The following is a 23501-nucleotide window of genomic DNA, read 5'->3' on the forward strand; positions in this document are numbered from 1 at the left end:
TGTGCAACCATAAATGACTTATAGTTATGCAAAAAACAATGCAGGTTTGATTGTGTAGGTTTTGGCATTTATGTCTTTGACCAGTTTCATTAACATTGATTTAATAAATTGAGAAAACCTGTAATATGCAGTGAGGTGCCTGGTGATGTGAAATAATGTATAATGTGATCTCTTGTAACAATTGTAAGTCGCCCTGGATAAGGGCGTCTGCTAAGAAATAACTAATAATAATAATGTGACCCTTTACTGAATACATTGTGAATATCAATACCTGCAATGTGATTGCTGTAGCCATCATTTGCATACATTTCAATGGTATTTTCATGCATGTTAATTTTTTTTACCGCTTGCGGTTATCATGTTGATGAATATGAAGGGGATGTAGCACATAGTAAACAGGCTTACTGCACTCAAAACAGGTTACTGCTGTTTCATGCATCAGGCCCTAGATTTAGCTAGTGGCTACTGGCAGGTTGAGATGCATAATAAAAATAACAATAAAAACTGTATTTATAGAGCACTTTTCCAAACAAAATTGAGGCAAGACAAAATACAAGACAAAAGGGCAGTGTAAAATACAGTAATAAAAATACATTCAACAGAATAAGGGACAGCATTAACACAGATCCTTGAAGGCTAGTTTAAAAAATGTGTTTTGAGGCAGGTTTTAAAAATCTCAATAGACTCTGTGTCTCTTATAGAGCTGGGTAGTGCATTCCAGAGATGTGGAGCAGCACTGCAGAAGGCTCTGTTTCCCATGGACCAAAGCTTGGTTTTAGGTGGTCGATATTGTTGTTGAAAACGTTCAAGAAGCATTGAATCACCTTGATGAGGTATTTGTTAGATTACTGAAGGCTGGGCTCAAAGCAAAGCCACCTAAATGCCATTTATTCAGGTCTCTGATGAATCATTTGGGACATGTCATTTCGACTGAAGGTGTGTGTATATTATAGGAGGTTTATTCCAAATTTTGCTTCAGTGGCAGAGTGTGACGAAGTGCCCGCCCCTGTGTGTATTTTGTGTGTTATGTGTTGTATATTGCGTGTGTGTGTTAATGTTGGTGTATAGTCATTGGTACATGGGATATAAATGGGTGTGTGCAGCACGAGTATTTAAAATTTATAATTGTATTTAGGCACGGGATTGCACTTCTCACTTCACGTGCATTTAAAGTATAGTATGTGAGCACGGGGTTGCACAGAATTAATTCACGTGCTGGGATTCAAGTGAATAATTAATTAGTAATTGAATCCCAGCACAACAGTATATATAGATGCACGTTTGACTCACTCGGGGTTGGGTGTTCGAGAGTGGAGAACGGGTGAGAAAGTGAAGGAGAAACGTTAGTGAAATCATCTATAAGTGTTTGTACTCACCGTGTTTGTTTGTCTCTCTGTGCACCGTTTGTTAGTGTGTGTTCGTCTTTTGTTTGTCTGTTTATTTTGGCTCAAGTGCCATGTCCTGTGTTTTTGTTTCAAACCTTTTATTTTCTGTTCTGTCTGTTAATCATTAAATACTGAGCGCGATCACGCGCTCAGCTTCACCAAAACCCCAAGTCTCTGTGTATTACTTCCTGTTTCTGGTCTGACGCCACCCACTCCGGCTGTCTTTGTCACACAGAGCCGTTGTATAGACTGACAAATAAAGGGGCTAAATTTGAATGAAACAATGCTTGTCAAGATGCCTTTGATGAGCTGAAGTCTAGGCTTCAACTTGGCCTGTGCTAGCATACCCTGACCCTAGCAAAGCTTTTGTGTTCGATACTGATGTTTGTGATTCTGGTATCGGACCAGTCCTTTTACAGTTGCATGAAGGGGGTGAAGGAGTAGTAACCTATGCCAGTCATACTCTATGCAAGACAGAGAAAAATGACTCCACTACAAGGAAAGAGTTGCTTGCAGTTGTTGTGTTCCTCAAGCATTTCCGGCATTATTTGCTTGGTAGGAAATTTCTGCTGAGAACTGATCACAGCTCACTTCACTGGCTAAACAACTTTAAGCACCCTGAGGGACAGCTAGCTAGAACAGTTAGGCCACTTTGAGTATGAAATAGCGCACAGGCCTGGAAAGTTGCATAGAAATGCAGATGTGGTGTCAAGGTCCGTTACCTGTTACACCCAAGAAAAACAAGTATATAATGGTGTTAGCTGATTATTTCACACTCTGGGCAGAGGCTTATCCCTTACCTAAACAAGAGGCTGTCACAGTAGCAAAGGTCTTGGTAGAAGAGTTTATCTGTAGGTTTGGAGTGCCTTGCAGTATTCACACTGATCAGGGCTGTAATTTTGAGTCCGTCTTGTTCAAAGAGCTATGTTCTTTATTGCAAATGAATAAAACAAGGACCACTGCTTACCATCCACCAACTGATGGATTGGTCAAAAGGCTAAATAGGACAGTAGTTGGCATGTTGTCCAAGTTTTTACAGGCAAATCAGAATAATTGTCAAAAGCTGCTCCCATATGTCATGGTGGACTATAGGAGTAGTGTGAAGTCTTCCACTGGGTTTACATCATAGAGAGTAATGTTTGGGCATGAAATTACTTCTCCAGTTGGTGTAGTTATGGGAACGCCAGTGTGTCAAGAAAGTCAGAGTGTTATTGAGTATGTACAACAGGTGGAGGGGTATCTGAGAACTATGGGAGAAACTCTAAAAGAGCATCATGCTAAAGCTTCTGGGAGACAGAAACACTGCTATGATTTAAAAGTAACCCCTCAGAGATACGCAGAGCAAGAGATGGTTTGGATGTGACTTTGGGGAAAAAAGGGTCAATCACCAAGAGTCCTTTCAAAATTGTCAAAAAGCTTTCTGATATCTTGTATGAAGTGGAGCAGTGTAATGGGGGGTATTGTGTAATTGTGCACTACAATTGTTTAAACCCTATGTTGCTGAGTACCTGATGTGGTCTCCCTGGAAACAGAACAGGAGGTTAAAAGCATTTCTGAAACCACTGATTCATCAGTAGGTAAATAGGGAAAAACAAACTTCTGAGTTAAGCTACCCTCAGTCATGCTCTCCCAGGAGCAGTGTTAGGCATGGCTTGTGGCCAACATTTCCATTTGTGGGGAAGCATCCTGAAACTAATGCAATTTGTCAGCCACATAATAATGTTAACACCCAGCCCGCTGTGCATGACTCAGAAATTGCCCCTAGTGAGAGTGCTGTTGAGACTGATGGTCAGGAATGCTCAGAAAACATTAATAATGTTAATTAAGGTGTCCGTGAAGTGGAAGTACAACCCAAAATGGTCCCTCCTGATACTTTTGACACTGGAACTGCCCAAGTGGATTCGGCTGAACCACTTAATGTGGAGAATTCTCAAAATCAACCACTATCTGATGTACCTCAGAGGGTTATTAGAAGGTCAGTTTGGCAAAAATATTATATCCTGAATGTTTAGGGATAAGTGAACGCAAGGTCGTGTTCCTCTAAGGGAGGGTGTAGTGTGACAAAAAACTTAACAAGTACAGCTAATGCTGTGGTTATAAAATTACACTGGAGGACATCAGTGACACTTCATAAGTGAGTTGTTTGTGTATGGAAAAGTTGACAATTGTTACATAAAATTCATTATACTGTTCAAGTAACATAAAGTTCTGTTTTCTTTTTATTACAGACAATTGAGGGTTTTCATGTACATTGAAATACACTTGGGTTTATATTGTAAAGTGTTAACTTTCTCAAGATTATGTGGACCTGGTACTTTGTTGCGTTTACATGTAAAGTCTTTCATTTTCCTGGGAATGCCTACTTTTCCCCAAACGCTATGAAAATGAAGGAAAGTGGGAGGGGGTCAAGACCTCTTGATTCTCTTGCTTTTTAGCGTGAAAGTCACCAAAATGCTGTTTACATGAGCAGAGAACAGTCTCAGGAGAAAGAATTCACGTGTCACCTCAAATTGCAATAATTGTAATGAAAAATCAGATTTGCTGATGGATTTTGATACGATGCATGCTGTTGCCAGCCACACTGCTTTTAATTTCACCCATAATCGGTCTGGGGCTTATATAAATACAATCTATTTTGCCTAAATCAATACATTAAAATCGTATGAGCAGCATATATGAACCTGTTCTGCCCTCATTTCACTCACCATGTCTGGCAACTGGCAGAGATGCAGAATTCTGCAAATAGTTTTTAATTCGGACTGCATGTTAACAGCAACGAACATAGCTTAAAGCTAAAAAAGAAGTTAGGTTGTTGCAAAGAAATATGAATATTATATGTTTTAAAATGAGTATACGCTATAAACGAGTCTGTTTTAACCCGAGTAATTCCCCATTGAAACTTAAGGTTGCGGATGCAACCCCGGTTCTCTGAAAGAGAAAATAGCCATCAACTAATGAGTATCACCGTCAGGTGATTGAATTCTGCTGAACTTATATGTAAAAGCTGCTGCTAGGATGTCAGCACCCCGCCCCTCGGTTGCTGAATAACCAGGCAGAGCGCATGTAAATGTTATACATGGAACAGTGCCTCAGCATCTAGGTTCGAAATGACGTATGTCTTATCACTGTTCCTAGAACAGGGAGTCTTAGGATATCATGTGAACGTACAGAGGACAATTCTAACAGCGTAGAAAAATGCTGAATTACATAAAGGTCACCCAACGGGGGTCCTTGGCTATTGTTATTGAAGCTTGGTACGATGCAAGAAGCATTACCGTCAGGCCACTGCCCGGGAAATGTGAAACGCAATTCTGATTACGTTGAACAAAATAAAATTGTACTGTAAGTACATCACACACTGCTGCATAATTATATGCACGCACTTGGACGATAGCCAGGACGTGACCCGTGTGCAGTGCGAATCGCACTGACACACTAGAGTGTACTCGACTGAGTACAATAGTCCTCATCCAGGGAACTGACACAAAGTATTTAAGTCCGCTGGTGCAATGGAACCTAAGACCGAGGCTCCCATTGATGGAGCAGTGGATCCCAGTACATTTACCCTGTAGAACCTCATGAATGTGTGCGGCGTAGCCCAGCTAGCCGCAGCACAGATCTCAGTAAGGGCTTACCTCGAAAGAGAGCCCAGGATGTCGCCATACCTCTGGTAGAGTGTACCTTCAGCTGCCCCGGATGGGGAAGGCCAGCAGACTCATAAGCCAAGGGGATAGCGTCCACTGTCCAGTGGGACAAGTGTTGTTTAGACAATGCCTGACCCAGTGTCCTAGAACCATAACACACGAACAACTGTTCTGTGTCTCTGGAGCCCCTTGTACGGTCAATATAGCACCTCAATGCCTGCACCGGGCAGAGTGTGTGCAACCGTTGCTCTTCTGGAGAAGAGAAGGGGGAGGATGGAATGCCATCAACCCCACTGACTGGTTCACATGGAACAGGGATATTACCTTCAGCAAGAATGCTGCATGGAGACTCTAGACCTGTCTCCCGTGAAGCAAATGCAAGAAGGGTGCACTGAAAGTCCATGCAACTCGCCTACGCATTTTGCTGAAGCAATAGCCAGCAGAAACGCAATCTTTAGGGACATGAGCTTCAGATCCACGGTATGGATTGGCTCAAATGGAGCTTTTGTGAGGGCTTCCAACACCACATCAAGGCGCCTTGAAGGAAGGCTAGGCATCCTGGGGGGACGCAACCTCCTTGCACCCTTCAGAAACTGGGATGCCAGTAAATGGTTCCCAGGTGATAACCCATTAATATGTATGTGACAGGCAGATATGGCTGCTAAGTACACCTTCAATGTGGAAGGGGACTTTCCCTCATCCAGTAGTTTGTGTAGAAACTGCAAGATGACCGCCATGGGGCAAGTAACTGGGTCCTGGCTCTGGGCCAGACACCAGTTCTGGAATAACTGCCACTTGTACGAGTACTGCGACCTGGTAGAAGGAGCTCTCGTGCTCTGAATAGTGGCTATAACCGCCGATGACAACCCTAGGGCTGACAGGCGTTCCCGTTCAGGGGCCAAACTAACAGCTGCATCAGCTGAGGGTTTGGGTGCCACAGATTACCCTGACCCTGAGTGAGGAGATCCGCCCATAGGGGATCTGTCTCGGTTGGCCATGCAACAATTGCACCAGGGTCGAAAACCAGGTCCTTCTGGGCCACCGAGGAGCTACCAAGAGCACTGTTGCCTTCTCTACCCTGACCTTCTCCAGGAAGGCAGGGAGTAGTGGTATCAGTGAAAAGGCACACAGGAGATGGCTCAGCCACACGTGAGCCAGTGCGTCTACTCCTAAGGGACTGTCGAGATCTCTCATTGAGAACCAGAGGGCAGTGTGTAGACTCTCACGAGGTGAAGAGATCTACGTCTGCCCTGCCGAACCAGTCCCAGATGCACTCTACAACCCTGGGGTGGAGACGCCACTCTGAAGCCAGGGGACCTCCTCTGGAGAGGAAGTCCACTGCATAGTTGATTCGCTGTGTCCACAGCAGTAGCTGAACCATCATGCAGTGCAGGCTTGGGGATCTCAAGCTGGTGGGTGATATATGCCACTACTGTCTGACCGCACCAGTACATGCCTGTTCCCAATTACTGGAAGAAAATGCCGTAGGCCGAGATCGACCACCCTGAGTTCCAGGACTTTGATGTGGGCTGAGGCCCACGGCACCGCCCACATTCCTTGGGTCCCCACCCTGTTCCAGACTGCGCCCCAACCATGGTTGGAGATGTCCGTGGTGATCACTTCCCTCCGGAAGATGGGACCCATGCTTATTCCCTGGCGAAGGTTGGAGGGGGTCCTCCATCAACGTAGAGTTCTCCAGCAAGGCTGAGACACCAGCAGTCTATGGTGTTTGTCTTGTTGTGGGTGAAGCGAACAAGTTGAACCAGGCCTGGAAAAGCCTTTGATGAAGTAGGCCCAAAGGAAGGGCCTGTGAGACAGCAGCCATCAAACCCAGCATGCGTTGACACAGCACCGTGCTCACTCTTTGTTGTGAGCTGAGCTATCCTGGTGACCGCCTCAGACACCTGGTTCAGCTCCCGTCTCTGGGACTCCGAGATGGTGTCACGGAGCTCCCCGATCAGGGACGTCTGATAAATGGAGGGTAGGCTTGAGATATTCGAAAGCCTTGCTGTCTGTGTGCAAGGAGCGTAGGCCTTCTTGAGATGAGTCTCAGTGGTCCTACACTGCTTGTTTGGGTAGTTTAAGTCCTTGGCCAGGCCAATGCCAGGAGCCTGAACTAAGGCCTTATGATGGCTGGAAAACCTCTAGACCACCATTTTTTGCACCTTGCATGGTCGAGAAAGCCTGCGCATCGGTCGCCGTACTGGGGCCGAAGCTGGATTCTCACATGACAACTGGACTTCCTTGATGAAGTCTGGAATGAGGGCAGTGTCCTCTTGTGTGCAGGCGTTTTAGCAGGTGGCCATTCCACCCTGAGGCAGCGAGCCGCTCTCTCAACCAGTGCCTCGAACCTGGGCTCTGATGTGGTGTCAGACTCTCGCTCCAGCTTGTCCAGCGAGCTGTTGGAATGAAAGGTCTCTTCTTGGTAGGAGAGGGAACCCTCCTCCTCCTCCTCCTCCGATGCATGCAGGGAGAGCACGTCCTCCATATACTCCTATCTGGTTTCAGCCTCAAGGGCTGGAGCCAGAACTGGAGTTGGTTGGATCGCCAGTGCGGGGGGTTGGGCAGCAGTGGGGGGGAGTGTTTCTGATGCTCAACTCTCCATGTCGGCGAGCAAGGACATCGCTTGGTCACTGGAGAGGGGCTCCTGGAGAGCTCCAGCCGGGGTGGAGATCGAGTTGACGTCCCAGAAGGGGGAACAGACTGGGATGCCCTACTAGAGGGGGACCCCAGTCCCACTGACCTGCAGGACCGGCTTTTCAGGACGCGTTTCTGAAACTTGCACTAATCGCGCAAAAGGTCAGATCGACCAGAGAGGAACTCATGCGGGTCCTCAAGTAGCATGTTGCGACTGCATGAGCCACACTCATGGAATCCCGGTATAGCAAGGGTGAATGGACTATATGTGCACAGGGGCAGGGGCACTGGCATGGATGAGGTGCATGGGTCGCACGGATGTGCTCGGAAGCACAGAGTCACGGGCATGGATGTGCACGGGGCACGGGTGTGCATGGGTGACTAATCAGAGAGAGTTAAACTGACTCCTGATCTAGACCAGCGGTTCTCAAACTTTTTACATCGCACCCCCCTTCAGCTTTATTATAATTGCTTACACCCCATCCCCGAAAATAAAATCAACTTGCATTATCAATACAACGGTACTGCTCACCAATATTCAGCTGTGTGCTGTGAAATAAAGCTTTGAAAATGTCAGTCTAGTAATATCAAATCCACTTGGAACTTTTCACGTGGATACTGTACATTCAGCTGCAGTTTACTGGTTAAATTACACGAAAACAATATGTTCCAAACAAAACATCATGACGTTTTTTCTGAATATTTTAGTCAAGAGGCAGCTTTTTATACCTCCATGCTGCATTTTATGAGTGTTCTTCCTTAATTCTTTGCAGCTACCTGTTCAGCATTGTTGGTGTGTTCCTCTAGTTATAATACACAAAGCTCCATTTCATTATCTATGTACTCACTTTAAGAAAATCCTCCAGTAAAACTTTAAAAGACGATGCTGCCCACTCAGCACCCTACCTTGATTTTCTTCAGTTGAATTAAAAGAGGGCCAGGCTATTGATTATCACTCAGCTAACCCTTTGATGTTTGTTGCATTTTAAAATATATATTTCTTATGTCGATCATCGTTGGGATTTTGTGCTGCGTTTTTAAGTACTTTTCCTCTGATTATCAAATGTATTATTTATTATATTCTACTCAATGATTGTACCCTCCGTTGCTCTGTTGCTTTGTGTGGACTGGTGTCATTTAAAGGGAAGATGAGCTTTGTTTCCCAGGGTGCTGTTTAAATCCAAAGAGAAAGTGTTGTCACATCCGACCCTTCCTCACCAACTACACCACCCAGCTCCTGGTCCAGGCCCTGGTACTCTCCCGCCTAGACTACTGCAACTCCCTCCTGGCTAGCCTCCCTGTGTCCGCCACTCGTCTGCTCCAGCTCATCCAGAACTCCGCTGCCCGCCTGGTGTTCTCTCTGCCTCGCTTCACCCACGCTACTCCACTACTCCGCTCGCTCCACTGGCTCCCGATCACCGCTCGCATCCAGTTCAAGACTCTTGTACTAGCCTACAGATGCCTTGACCAGACTGCACCCAGCTACCTCCAGACCCTCATCTCTCCCTACACCCCCACTCGACCTCTCCGCTCCGCCTGCACTAGAAGACTGGCTCTACCTCCGCTACGCTCCCCTGCCTCCAGAGCCTGCTCCTTCTCCACCCTTGCTCCGCAGTGGTGGAATGACCTTCCTACAGATGTCAGGACTGCCCAGTCCCTGACCACATTCCGGCGCCTCCTTAAGACTCACCTCTTCAAACAGCACCTGTAGAACTCCTCTGTTTTTATCCTGGGACACTATCACTATTTTACTGCATTTAATCCTGTACTTCAGAATACTGTAATCTGCCAAGTGTTGTAGTACTTTGTATTTAATCATATCCTGATGTAACTATCACTATTATCTGCTGTATTATTGAATTGTGGTTTGTCACACTTGTACTTTGCTTGAACAAAAGTTATTGTATTTCTTGCTCTCATTGTATTACTTGTACTGTAACACTTGAAATGTATTTGCTTGCGATTGTAAGTCGCCCTGGATAAGGGCGTCTGCTAAGAAATAAATAAATAAATAAATAAATAAATAATAAATGAGTAACCTGGGTAGCTTGATTTAGACGCCTCCAGTGGTCGCTCCTGGCATGGAATATTTTTATTTTTTAATATATATATAAAAATATATATAACAAAGAACACATGCAAGCTATTGTAATACAAAACAACGGAATTTGTTACAATACCAACAACCAATAGAAATAATTAAAAGAAAGCCAACTCCCATTTAATGAGGAAATCAATATATTTTTCAGGAAAGGTTTAAAAGTCTACTATATATTTAACCTAGATTGGAATTGTTTGGACAGATTCTACAAGGAAAATGATTCAACAGCAATCCAATTTGAAGTCCATGTGTACAGTATTTTATTAGTTCAGGACTGACACGACACATATGATTAAAATAGACTTACTGTATGAATGTATATTTATTTGATCATTTCTGTTCTCTTAATTGTAAAAGCTTTGGCAATACCGGAGGACTCTTGTCATATTAATCAATAATAACAAGACACAGCGGAAAACTTAGCAACTGCATATACTGTTTTTAGTGAAAATGATTGAGAAAAACAAGTAATAATAAGGCACAATAGAGTACTACTAAAAAACTATACTCAGGCTAACGGTTGCAAATTTATTGTTCACAGCTCACAGTTACCTGATAATATGAACAGTACAATTATTGAAATTGAAAAAAAGGAATTGACCCCAACTTTGCTAATCATCATCTGCATACCTATATCCAAAGGTTATGGTGTGATCCATGAAGTATTTATTCTTAACTAGAGGGAAGAAAGGGACCATGAAATCATCAGCCTTCTGTCCCTCAGGAATGGCATCGCTGTTTTCTGGGTATGTAGCATCTGGATGGGCATCCATCCACTCTTCTAAAATCCTGAAAAAACAGATTATTATTTAGAACAGGAAGGGTTTCAAAGCAGATCTGAAGATTCATGGCTGGTTTCACAGACCCAGGTTAGTGCTAATCTTGGACTACTTAATGTTAATTTAGGTAAGGAAATCCAAGACTAGTGCTAATCGGGGTCTGTGAAACCAGCTGGTAGAGTTCAACACAAGCTCCTCCATGACGTAAAGGTTACTTGTAGGGCTCAAAATGTAACAAAAAATAAATAAAAATAAACTCATCCTGGGATAAGTACCTGCAAAGAAATTCTGCTTTATTTTACTGGAAATGTGCTCTTGAAATACAAATAAAACCTTGGTCTTTATACAACCTATTGGACATTTTTAAAACCTCCTTATGTCTCCATGAACAACAATGAACAGGGTTAAAAACTAATGCTCGCCCGTTCGCCTGAGGTGAACTAAAATTGTTGAGGACTAGTTGATATCTGTGTGTCAGTAGTCCTCTTGGCGAGTACCGGTAAAGAAAGTGTACATATCTACTCATGTTTAATGCAGGAAAAGTCAATATTATAATGTAATCATTTAGTAGTACATGCCTATTCAGTTGAAGCGGTAGCTGTATAGTAGTATTTAGTATAGTACAACAAATCCAATTGTGATTGGTGCATTCCTCAAGCTTCATGATATTCTTTTTTTTTTAAATGGCGCATTGGTTGCAAGATCAGTGACATCGATGACAGATAAAGCCACCAAAGCGGGGAATTTGCTTTATCCTTAAGAAGAATGGCGCCTGGCGGTATAGTAATTGCAAGTGTGTTTTACTGGAGTTATGGCTGAGATAAAGAATACAGTATACATTTCTTAAATAAAACGAATTAATAAACAGGCTAGAACACCATAGGCTACTCTCAGTGGCTATCACAGTGCTACCGAGGTGCAGGGACACAGCAGATAGTTAATAAAGCCAAGGTGCGTTTTTTGTCCAATTGAACAATTAACGGTATTGTGAGGGAGCCAAGTGTGCAATGAATTTTTACTATTTTATATGTATACCCTGATGTTTTTTATCCTGTTTTTATTAAGTCAGCAGAAAGCCGATGTTTATATTATGTGTTCACTTAGGCCACCGAGTTCATTTGTACTACGGTACTGTATATTGTATAATAATAATACTTCTTGAAAACAAATAGTTACTGACGTGCAGTGGGTTCTGTGAGCGTGAGTGCACAGGTTAAAGCAAAAAAAAAGAAACTAAGAAACTAGGCTAGGTTCTGTAAATGGCACAGGAGGGGAAAAATAAAAACAACAGCCCTGCTGCAAGTGCATAATGCATATTTCCCACAGTCCACTTACTAGGTCCCGGAACATGATTGTTCTCTTTCAATTCAAAAATAGCCATCAACTAAATGGGTATCGCCGTCAGGTGATAGGATTTGTTGAGCTTAATATAAAAGCTGCCACTATGCCTCCGTAGGTCTGACGTCAGCGCCCCGCCCCTTGGGTGCTGAATAACTAGACAGAGCGCAGGAAGATCAGTCTCTTTTTGCTTCAGCATTGACACAGGATTGAGCATAAAGTATTGTTGTTCGCAACTATCTTTATTATTATTATATTCTACTCAATGATTGTACCCTCCATTGCTTAAATAAGCATGGTAAGCAGGCAGCTGCCCCTTCCCCCAGTTTATTTCACTGTTTTTTAGAATATTTTCTGAACTTTACGTTCGCTGAGTGCAGGCCGCAAATCACCAGGCTTTTTGCTCTCTTTACTCGGCTCTGCCCCCCTAAGCACTCAGCTGAGTTGCTCATGTTTTAGAGCTTGTTTTTTCACAAAACTCGCTCAGATTTTCAGCTTGCTGACTCTACTGAGTCTGCTCGCTAATTTGTGTATTAGTAATTTAAGAGAATGTATTACTAATTAATCTGTTCTTGTATTTGTGTTTTTTCTTTCTTCACAGAAAGGAAACAATGAGTAGTGGTGCATGTTGTTGGCCCTGGGCCTACTTCAACACAGCAGGAGCAGTCTCGAGGAGGCCAGAGCTCTGCTCTAGACAGCGCTAAGGCACAGTTTACTTGTAAACAAACTGTGTATAGCTTAGATCACCCAATCTAATTTTTAATCGGCCCCAAACGTTTCTCAACACCTCCTCACAACAACAGCAGTACATGAGAGGATGGAGAGGGAGTTCAGGCTGCTGTCTCGCCTCAATTTTTTGGATCAAGAGTCTCTGATCAGACACCCATGTGTGTCCGTGCACCAGACACTTGTGCGTGTCTGTTCACATCCGTGCATCACACTGGACCCCCGTGCACTCCGTGCACTTCCGTGCCTCCATGCACCCGTGAAATTGTCTGTGCACTATGCCGGGATTTCACACCTGCGGCTCGTGCAGTTGCAAGATGCCGTCTGAGGACCCACACAAGTTCTGCGTCTCCTGTTTGTGGCCAGAACACGCTGCCTCAGCTCTGGCCGACCTGACTAATTGCACAATCTGTGCAAAATTTCAGAGCGTTCTAAGAGCCGGTCCTGCAGGTCAGTTGGACTGGGATTTCCCTCTAGTAGGGCATCCCAGTCAGTCTGTTCCCCTTTCAGGGGTGACAGCTCGATTTCCATCCCGGCAGGTCCTTCTCCAGTGCCTGAGCGACACTCTTGCTCGCCAGCACAGAGAATTGAGCAGCGAGCACGCTCCCCTCCTGTGAGATGCTCACCCCCTCATAAACAACAGCTCTCCAGGTCTCCTTGGAGAAAACGCTCTATGAGTGGCGAGAAGATCTCGGCCCTCATGGATCCTGGTGGTTATGGGGCAGCAGACCTTCATGATGAACATGATGCCTGCCCCTGCCATTACCCAACCCACCATGTTGGCCAGTAGGCTGCCCCCTCCTCCAGTTCTGGCACCAGCCCTTGAGCCTGAGCCCATACTGGGCTATATGGAGGACATACTCTCCCTACAAGCATTCCAGGGTGAGGAAGATTTTCCCCCTACCTGGATGAGACAGTTCGTTCAGCTTGCTGGACAAGTTGGAGCTGGAGTCAGAGATCACACCAGTGCCCGGGTTTGAGGCAATGGTTGAGAGAGTGGCTCTCCGCCTCGGGGTGGAGTGGCCACAGGACCAAGAGCCCCCACGCTCTTGGTTCCCTAACAAAGTGCTTATGAGCAAGAAGACACTACACTACACTCGGAGACCCAGAGGCAGGAGCTGAACCAGGTGTCCCAGGCGGTCACCAGGTTAGCCCAGCTCACAGCCAGAGCAGAAGGTCGCTGCCTAGCAGCTCTTGTGGTCACCAGATGGCAGCTATGGCTGTCCCAAGCCAGGGTCCCAGAGCAGGTCAAGGCTTCACGCTTGGATGCTCCTATAACCCTGGGCCATACTTTTGCTCCAGCGAAACTTAAAAAACTGGGATACCTCAAAGCAATACGCACAATTGCTTCCGCAGAAGCCTGCTCTGCCAGCAAGGAGTCCCCCCAGTGGGGCTGGCAACTTCCACGAGGCCTGCCCACACTCGCAGCACAATTGGCCACATCAGCATCCCTGGAACAAAAGGGGCAATGGGTGCCCTAGGGGAGGCGGCAATTGCCAGCGAGTCAGAGGTCCTGTGACTGCGCCCCCAAAGCAGCCCAAGGCTCAGCATCCCTGAGGGGACACAGCAGCTTCCAAAACCCCTTATCCTCCCTCCAGTTACTCTATGGGCAATTCAGCACCAATGACATTTGGGTGCTCAAGATTATACAGGCTGGTTACAGCCTTCAGTTCCAGTTAAAACCACCCCCCTTTCGGGGGACAATAGTAACTGCAGTGAAGGACCCACTTCAACACGCGTCTCTCAACACAGAACGGCAGGTTCCGTCCTATCTTGGATCTGAGACTTCTGAACACATAGCCCAGGCCATCCGGCCAGCCAATTGGTTTACCACCATGGACCTGAAAGATGCGTATTTCCACATACCCATCAGGCCCGGGCACTGGTAAGTACCTTTGCTTTACTTTCCAGGGCAGGTGTTATGAGTACTGCGTACTCCCCTTTGGCATGTCCCTTGCTCCCCGCACTTTTTCCAAGTGCATGGATGTCATTCTGGCACCCCTGCGGGTACAGGGCATCCGACTGATGAATTACCTAGACGACTGGCTTGTTTGCACCCAGTCACAGGAGCAAGCATTGACGCATACGGCATTGGTCACAGACCACCTTCAGCGGCTCGGTCTCAGGGTAAACCTGCAGAAGTGCTGCCTCATGCCAAGCCAACAATCGGATTTCCTGGGCCTTCACCTGGACTTGTCATCCATGAAGGCCACATTGACAAATCAGAGAGTTGCCACAGTCTTGCCTCTCCCTATTCAGGTTAGAGAAAGAGTGAGCATGGTGCTGTGTCAACACATGCTGGATTTGAAGGCTGCTGCCTCACATGCCCTTCCCTTGGGTCTACTCCATCAAAGGCCTTTCCAGGCCTGGTTCAACTTGTTCGCTTCATCTGCAACGAGACAGACACCGCAGACTGTTGATATCCCAGTCCTTCTGGAGGACCATGCATTGGTGGAGGATCCCCTCCAAACTTTGTCAGGGAACAATCATGGGTCCCATCTTCCAGAAGGAAGTGATCACCATGGATGCCTCCAACCATGGATGGGGCACAGTCTGGAACAAGGTGAGGACCTGCGGAATGTGGACAGGGCCTTGGGCCTCAGCCCACATCCACGCCCTAAAACTCAGGGTGGTCAGTCTCAGCCTACGGCATTTTCTTCTGGTGATCTGGAACAAGCATGTACTGGTGAGGTCTGACAACACCACAGTAGTGGCGTATATCAACCACCAGGGTGGCTTGAGATCCCCAAGCCTTCACAGCATTGCGGTTCAGTTGCTGCTGTGGACACAGCCCCAGCTGGCTTCTCTTTGAGCCGTCCACTTGCCGGGGTGAATCAACCACGCAGCAGATCACCTCTCCAGAGGAGGTCCCCTGGCCTCAGAGTGCCGTCTCCACCACAGGGTGGTAGAACGCATTTGAGATATGGTGGATCTCCTCTCTCAGGCTCACAAACTGCCAGCTCATGCAGCTATTGGTTGGCTGTGAGTCCCTTGGACTGGTAGACTGTGAAAGTCATGTAAAATGATGCTGTCAAAAACAATTCCCTATAAAAACCATTATTAGCTTGTTATTTTTTGGTAGAAATCTAGACAGAAACTAGGCTGTGTTAACAAACTTGGGCAGTACCCAGCTATATTAAAAACAAACAAACATAAGAACATAAGAAAGTTTACAAACGAGAGGCCATTCAGCCCATCTTGCTCGTTTGGTTGTTAGTAGCTTATTGATCCCAGAATCTCATCAAGCAGCTTCTTGAAGGATCCCAGGGTGTCAGCTTCAACAACATTACTGGGGAGTTGGTTCCAGACCCTCACAATTCTCTGTGTAAAAAAGTGCCTCCTATTTTCTGTTCTGAATGCCCCTTTATCTAATCTCCATTTGTGACCCCTGGTCCTTGTTTCTTTTTTCAGGGATCAGTATTAGGTCCTCTACTATTCCTAGTCTACATTAATGATTTAGATTATGGTATAGTAAGCAAACTTGTTAAATTTGCAGACGACACAAAAATAGGAGGAGTGGCAAACACTGTTGCTGCAGCAAAGTTCATTCAAAATGATCTAGACAGCATTCAGAACTGGGCAAACACATGGCAAATTACATTTAATAGAGAAAAGTGTAAAGTGTTGCATGCAGGCAACAAAAATGTGCATTATAAATATCATATGGGAGATACTGAAATTGAAGAAGGGAACTATGAAAAAGACCTAGGAGTTTATGTTGACTCAGAAAAGTCTTCATCTAGACATTGTGGGGAAGCTATAAAAACGGCCAACAAGATGCTCGGATATATTGTGAAAAGTGTTGAATTTAAATCAAGGGAAGTAATGTTAAAACTCTACAATGCATTAGTAAGACCTCACCTAGAATTTGTGTTCAGTTCTGGTCACCTTGTTACAAAAAGGATATTGCTGCTCTAGAAAGAGTGCAAAGAAGAGCAACCAGAATTATCCCAGGTTTAAAATTATTATTATTATTATTAATTTCTTAGCAGATGCCCTTATCCAGGGCGACTTACAATTGTTACAAGATATCATATTATTTTTCCATACAATTACATTATACCCATTTATACAGATGGGTTTTTTACTGGGACAATCTAGGTAAAGTACCTTGGTCAAGGGTACAGCAGCAGTGTCCCCCCACCAGGAATTGAACCCACAATAGTCCGATCAAGATTCTAGAGTCCAGAGCCCTAACCACTACTTCACACTGCTGCCCTGAAAAAGGCATGTCGTAATGCAGACAGGCTAAAATAATTGAATCTATTCAGTCTTGAACAAAGAAGACATGGCTATCTGATTCAAACATTCAAAATCCTAAAAGGTATTGACAATGTCGACCCAGGGGAATTTTTCGACCTGAAAAAAGAAACAAGGACCAGGGGTCACAAATGGAGATTAGACAAAGGAGCATTCAGAACAGAAAATAGGAGGCACTTTTTTACACAGAGAATTGTGAGGATCTGGAACCAACTCCCCAGTAATGTTGTTGAAGCTGACACCCTGGGATCCTTCAAGAAGCTGCTTGATGAGATTCTGGGATCAATAAGCTACTAACAACCAAACGAGCAAGATGGGCTGAATGGCCTCCTCTCGTTTGTAAACTTTCTTATGTTCTTATGTTCTTACGTAGTTTTGATGCAGCCCCATTCTCCACACTTCTGCTCAGACAAACAGTTCATGGTGTATCCAGCCAGCAGGGAGACGGTGAGGTATAGGCTGCTCAGGAGTCAAGGTTGTTTTGGAGAGTTTCTTGATTTTGCTGCCTCAGCAAAATTTGTTTTTTAGACCATTTATTTGTGTTTTCATGTTATTTTTGGCAGAATGCATCAGTTATATAGTTACTAACAAACTAGAATAAACACACATATAGCCAGTCAGCTTAGAAAATGTTACAGAATAACAGAAACTCAAGGCCATCCTATGTGGGGTACCGAGTGACTACAGATATGAAGTACTGTGTCAGTATGACAGGCAAGCACAGGGTTTTCTCTTTCCCAATGGCTCCTATGGTCTGTTTCACCTGTTGCTTGGCCTCATGGTTTGCAGCTACAGTGGTTCAGTAATATGGTAATACTTAAACTACTGCAGCCATCTATTTTTCAACCAGCTTAGCCAAAAATATTGTTACTGTCCTGACTTTAAGTAAACATATCAGACTACACGGCTATCTGATTCAAACATTCAAAATCCTAAAAGGTATAGACAATGTCGACCTTTGACCTGAAATGTTTATTTTATCTGTTTTGTTCTAAGGTTATAACCGTGTTTATTTTTGGGACTAGTAAGTTTACACCAGGACTAGCCAGTTTCAAAGGACTAGTACCACAATTTTGTTAGTTTCTAACCCTTAATAAACATGCTGATTTGTGAGAACATTATTTAACCCTTTGCAGTCCTATGTTGGACCTGGTCTGACATTGCAATTATTCCTTTCCTGTCCGACATCATCAAAAAGACACAAAAAACGGGTCTCTAGTCGTTTTTTCTCTGGAAAAAGCCGAGAAAACCATTCAATTATTATTATTATTATTATTATTATTATTATTATTATTATTATTGTTATTTTTTAATTTATAGTGCCCAGTTATTTCATCAATTTAAATTGTGCAATTATTTTATTGGGGAGAAAACGGGTTAAAAAATGGCCCCCCCCAAAAAAACCCAGCAGATCCTATTTTTTGTTTAAAAAATGCATTCACCACACCTCATATGAAGGACAGTATAACTTTATGTTGTGGGGTTGTAGGGGCACCTTAAATTCTTCTTGCATATTTCACCCTGGATAAGGGTGTTTGCTAACAAAATAAATACAATATCTGATTCAAACATTCAAAATCCTAAAAGGTATAGACAATGTCGACCTTTGACCTGAAATGTTTATTTTATCTGTTTTGTTCTAAGGTTATAACCGTGTTTATTTTTGGGACTAGTAAGTTTACACCAGGACTAGCCAGTTTCAAAGGACTAGTACCACAATTTTGTTAGTTTCTAACCCTTAATAAACATGCTGATTTGTGAGAACATTATTTAACCCTTTGCAGTCCTATGTTGGACCTGGTCTGACATTGCAATTATTCCTTTCCTGTCCGACATCATCAAAAAGACACAAAAAACGGGTCTCTAGTCGTTTTTTCTCTGGAAAAAGCCGAGAAAACCATTCAATTATTATTATTATTATTATTATTATTATTATTTATTTCGTAGCATATGTGAAAACTATAGCGAACAAAGTGTGGTTTGGGGCTGGAGATGCAGTACTGAATGCCCTGTTGATATGCAGTGCCTTTTAAACCTGTTTGACTGTGAAAAAAAAATACTTTCAAACAGCACGTCTAAAATAAACTGCACACGTGAAAATAAACTGGACCTGATGCGCCTGAGACGTGCTGAATAAATGGACCGCAAAGAGTTAAAGGTAGCTCCTAATGCTTCCCCTATATCTGCTCCTGCAGTTCTCATACATACTTGTCGACAAAGCTGTGATGTACCATGAAGATAGGATCATTTACAGCGGTTATAACGTCACTCATGGTTCCATTGAAATAGTTGTGCACCAAGTTATGCATAGCAGAATTCAGCTTTCTGAAGTCCTGGGGAATATCAAACCCTGAAAGATTAAGTCAGAAAACAGACATTGTATTTGTATATATAATACTAGTAATCTTTGGCATGTTATCTTTTTAGGAGAAAATAGCAAGTGGCTTCCTATTTAGTACCTTGGCATTAGTATATATATATATATATATATATATATATATATATATATATATATATATATATATATATATATTTTTTAATTATAGGGTTGCTTTTATATTGTTATTTTTTAATTTATAGTGCCCAGTTATTTCATCAATTTAAATTGTGCAATTATTTTATTGGGGAGAAAACGGGTTAAAAAATGCCCCCCCCCAAAAAACCCAGCAGATCCTATTTTTTGTTTAAAAAATGCATTCACCACACCTCATATGAAGGACAGTATAACTTTATGTTGTGGGGTTGTAGGGGCACCTTAAATTCTTCTTGCATATTTCACCCTGGATAAGGGTGTTTGCTAACAAAATAAATACAAATAATAATAATAATGTTTCCTTGTGCATACCTTCAAGAATGTTTCTGAAGCTGTGTTTTACACTTCTGTTATATTCTCTCACGTCATAATTTGAGACTTCAATTGTTTTCTGTACATCACTAGATGTGGGTAGAGTATTACTAGTTGGGTCTCCACCAGGGTTTCGTAAAATAGAACTTTCCTTTAAATCCTGTATGCAGATGATTCCCAAAGAATTATTATCCTTATCGCAGATGGTCTAATGAATCAATAAACAAAAAAGTAGATTAAAACAGATGCACACATAAGCATACATAGAACATGCACCAACTGTACCTAACAGTAACTGTAGTCTTGCAAACACCAGTGTTTGATATATATTGTAATGCAGAACTCCATGCAATTGTGTATCTTGATTCTGATCAATATATTCTATTACGTACAGTACCAATACATTCAACATTGAATTGGTGTTTTGCGCTATTATTTACCTTTTTTGGCTGTAGGGTAGCTTCATCTGTTCAAATGTAGGGTTTTTTTTTTTTGCTTCAGTTATTCCTGAAATATGCGTCCATTACATTCACACTAAAATGGAATCTGGAGTTTCTAAACTATGCAGGGGCAGGGTCAGCCTTTTCCCGGTGGGGGTGGGGGTGGGGGTGGGGGCTGAGTTGGGCTCGACTGAATATTGGAGAGGGGCTGCTCTATACATCTTGTGGTGTGCAGATATGTATATATATATATATATATATATATATATATATATATATATATATATATATATATATATATATATATATATATTGTAAGACAGCAGGGAGGGGGTTAAATCCTCACTGCACAGAGAACGTGTGCAGAATGCGCAGTGGGCTTAGTTAATTGGTTTGCTTATTGTTTAATTTAATTTGTTAATTATTGTATTGTTTTGTTTTATTGTTTGTAATCCCTTGCACCCGGGCGTGATTAAAAATTAGAACCGGGTGCAGGGTATTTAAGAAGTGCAGCCAGTGTTCTCGTGGCTGCTGAGTAGAAGGAAGCAGGAGAGGTGCTCTGCTTCTGAGCAGTCTGGAGAAAAAAAAAAAAGGTACAGTTTAAACCTGTTCGGTTTTGGGGCAGGTACACGGCTTAGCCGTCCTGCGAGTGAGTCAGGTTCCAGTGTGTATAGTAAGCGCTCCACAAACGGAGTTAGGAGGTTGTTTGTGTTTTGTTTGGTTTGTAATTAAAAATAGCGCAACCGCGCGTTTAAAATCCATTTCTGTGTGCTGGGTCGTAGTTTTTAAAGGGGCCCGAACCCGAGTGAGTAGCAGCTCTTTCACTATATATATATATATATATATATATATATATATATATATATATATATATATATATATATATAATCACACAAACAATATGCACTTAAACGTGTGTTTTTATCTGTTATCCTCAAAAGTAGAATAATATACACAGAATACATGGTTTTAAACGTTACCGAGTGCAGCTCATTGGTGCAACACTTATTCACAATCAATAGGAAAAACAACTAAGCCAATAAATAAACGAATAATACTAAATAAATATTAACAATAATACCAATAAAAAACAAACATTGGTTAATACTAGCTAATATACTGTATTGTTATATTTTAAAATATTTGCACATGCGAAGAAAACGACACAAAAACACACATAAACTAAGCAGACCTACACCTTTTTTTGCCCTAGCCGATCGGGCATGTAAATAAAATGAAACCACACTCAAAATACATATAATCTAATTATTAAAATAACAATGAACTTCAACCTAAATCGTCATGTGACGTGCTATGAGAGTATGACTCATCCGGTGCTCGCCCAATTATTTTATTATTATTATTATTATTTTATAAAACACAATTCTAAATACAGAAATCTTGTATTATATTTGGTCAATAACAGTCTCTGTAAGTTTCATCGTGTGAAATTCAGCAATTTTAACATTTTTGGAACACACTTAACTGTGGCCTTACTGAATATATTGCTTTCCCATTCTTTAGTGTTGCAAATTAAGCATCTGTGGCGCTGCAGCTTCCCTGACTTTCTAAAGCACCTATTCCATCATGTAAATCTCAGGGTATCGGAGATCAGAGTATCGGTACTCTGTGTTACTGGTATTACCTCCGAGTCCATTTTTGTAAAAAAATAATTTTAATACCACCATTCTTTATCCATGTCAACAGACTAACTGTGACTTGACACACAAATAAGATCCTGCGCTGTTTTGTAATGCACTCTGGGAGTTGCAGTCTATAGCCTACACTGCTGAAGTAAACCTCGCAGCTGGGACAACAAAGTACCAACTACAGGCAGCTTAATGTAGCTGACAACCGCTCTCTAGTTTGGAAAGAAAACGGGGAGACACTCAGTAATTAGCGTTGTGCACAAAGTAGAGGTGCCGCTTAAGTTTTTATTTTGTTTTCCTGGTTTGACCTTGCACTGGGAGGGGGGGCTAAGACATTTCCCCCCGCCCCCCCCCCCCCCACCGCTGCCCCTGGCCTGGCTCACAAATGTTTTCGAACACATATTAAAATTGGTACATTGTCATTTCTGTGCTCCACACAACATATGCATTCTATTTTGAACTACTAATTGAAATGTGTACTAAACAGTATATGTTTTTTACCCAGATGGTCTTCCTAAACTGCATGTAAACCAAGGCACTCTGTGAGACAAATACAAAAATCCTACCTTCCACTTAGAAAATTGGGACTGAGGACTGATTAATCCTGTTGCATTACTCTCTCCAAAATAATCATTGTTGCAGATATCACAGTGATCTGATTTGGTCCAGTTCCAGTAAGGAATAAAAAAGCTATCATCGCTAGTCATCTCTCTCACTTCTCGCTCAAAGAAAAGCAAGAACATTCGGTGCCAGAAGGGGAAAACCGGACCTTCATGTGCAACGTTCCTCCCTGTCCCTTTGAGAGGCTTGGCGGCATAATAATGCATCCAGATGTATACGTCATACAGAGAGGCATTAATAAACTTCAATGTGCTATTTATGGAGGTATCATTGCTTGTGAGAATGGAGTATTTACTACTAATATTTGTTTTTGAATACTCTAGGTATTTGAAGAACTTTGTTTTCTCCTCTTCTGTCAAGCTGTGGATCTCTTTTCTTTCAGTCGTGTTTACAATGATGGCCTTTAAATCCATGTTTACACAGGCCACAGTCAAACCCATCGAAATTGCCATGGCACCTGCAGAGGCTATGGTAGAAATGAAAGGGCCATTGCTCACGGTAGTCTATATAGTCAGTAGTTTGAATTGTTCTGTATGAATCACATTCGCCTCGCCCTGCTCGCACCCCACAAGGAGAGCCTTCCCATTCTGGGCAGCAGATCTTGGTGTTGAGGGCTTCATCCGTTGTGCATGGTTTGGGGAAATGAGCATCCAAACTGTTTGGCAGCAGCAGCAACAACATCACAAACTGTAACATTTTGCCTTAGATTTATAGCATAACCAGCTATGAATATAAAAGGTAAGTTAAATGATACTTCTGTGAATGGATTGCCTTTTAAACACATCAACAACCAATAGAAATAACTGAAAGAAAGCCAACTCCCATTGAATGAGGTGATCAATATTTTTTGTCTGCTTTCAGGAAAGGTTTAAAAGTCTAAATATTTAGTTTAAAATAAATATTTATCATAGATTGGGATTGTTTGTACAGATTCCACAAGGTCAATAAGCCGAAAATAAGTAAACTCAACAAGTCTCAGTTAGCAGTCCACGTGTACAGTATTTTATTATTTCAGTATTACAGGACAAATCCCACAACACGAAAGATAGACATACAGTATGAATGAGTTATACAGA

General features: G+C 42.8%; 1 protein-coding gene across 2 annotated transcripts; it reads right to left on the minus strand.

Moving 5' to 3' along the window:
* Positions 1-9862: 9862 nt before the first annotated feature.
* On the minus strand, positions 9863-23178 carry LOC117965811 (tyrosinase-like). 2 transcript variants are annotated; one of them, XR_004661522.2, is made up of 4 exons: positions 20156-20280; positions 19716-19923; positions 19079-19220; positions 9863-10556 (listed from the first exon to the last, which is right to left on the minus strand). XR_004661522.2 is itself a non-coding variant. In XM_034910940.2 (4 exons), the coding sequence occupies exons 1-4, from the start codon at positions 22875-22877 to the stop codon at positions 10379-10381; spliced, it is 1035 nt and encodes a 344-aa protein (XP_034766831.2). In that variant the 5' UTR covers positions 22878-23178; the 3' UTR covers positions 9863-10378. The 2 variants fall into 2 exon arrangements, 1 of the variants encoding a protein (XP_034766831.2); XM_034910940.2 differs by lacking the exon at positions 20156-20280 and adding an exon at positions 22371-23178.
* Positions 23179-23501: the final 323 nt, after the last annotated feature.

The sequence above is a fragment of the Acipenser ruthenus genome, chromosome 45, assembly GCF_902713425.1.
Source record: "Acipenser ruthenus chromosome 45, fAciRut3.2 maternal haplotype, whole genome shotgun sequence".
NCBI lineage: Eukaryota > Metazoa > Chordata > Actinopteri > Acipenseriformes > Acipenseridae > Acipenser > Acipenser ruthenus.

Coding starts and splice junctions, on each gene's coding strand:
- LOC117965811 (XM_034910940.2), bottom strand. CDS start 22,877: ATGGCAATTTCGATGGGTTTGACTGTGGCCTGTGTAAACATGGATTTA. Junction 19,924..22,370: donor CCCAATTTTCTAAGTGGAAG/GTAGGATTTTTG, acceptor TTGATTCATTAG/ACCATCTGCGATAAGGATAA. Junction 19,221..19,715: donor CTTCAGAAACATTCTTGAAG/GTATGCACAAGG, acceptor TTAATCTTTCAG/GGTTTGATATTCCCCAGGAC.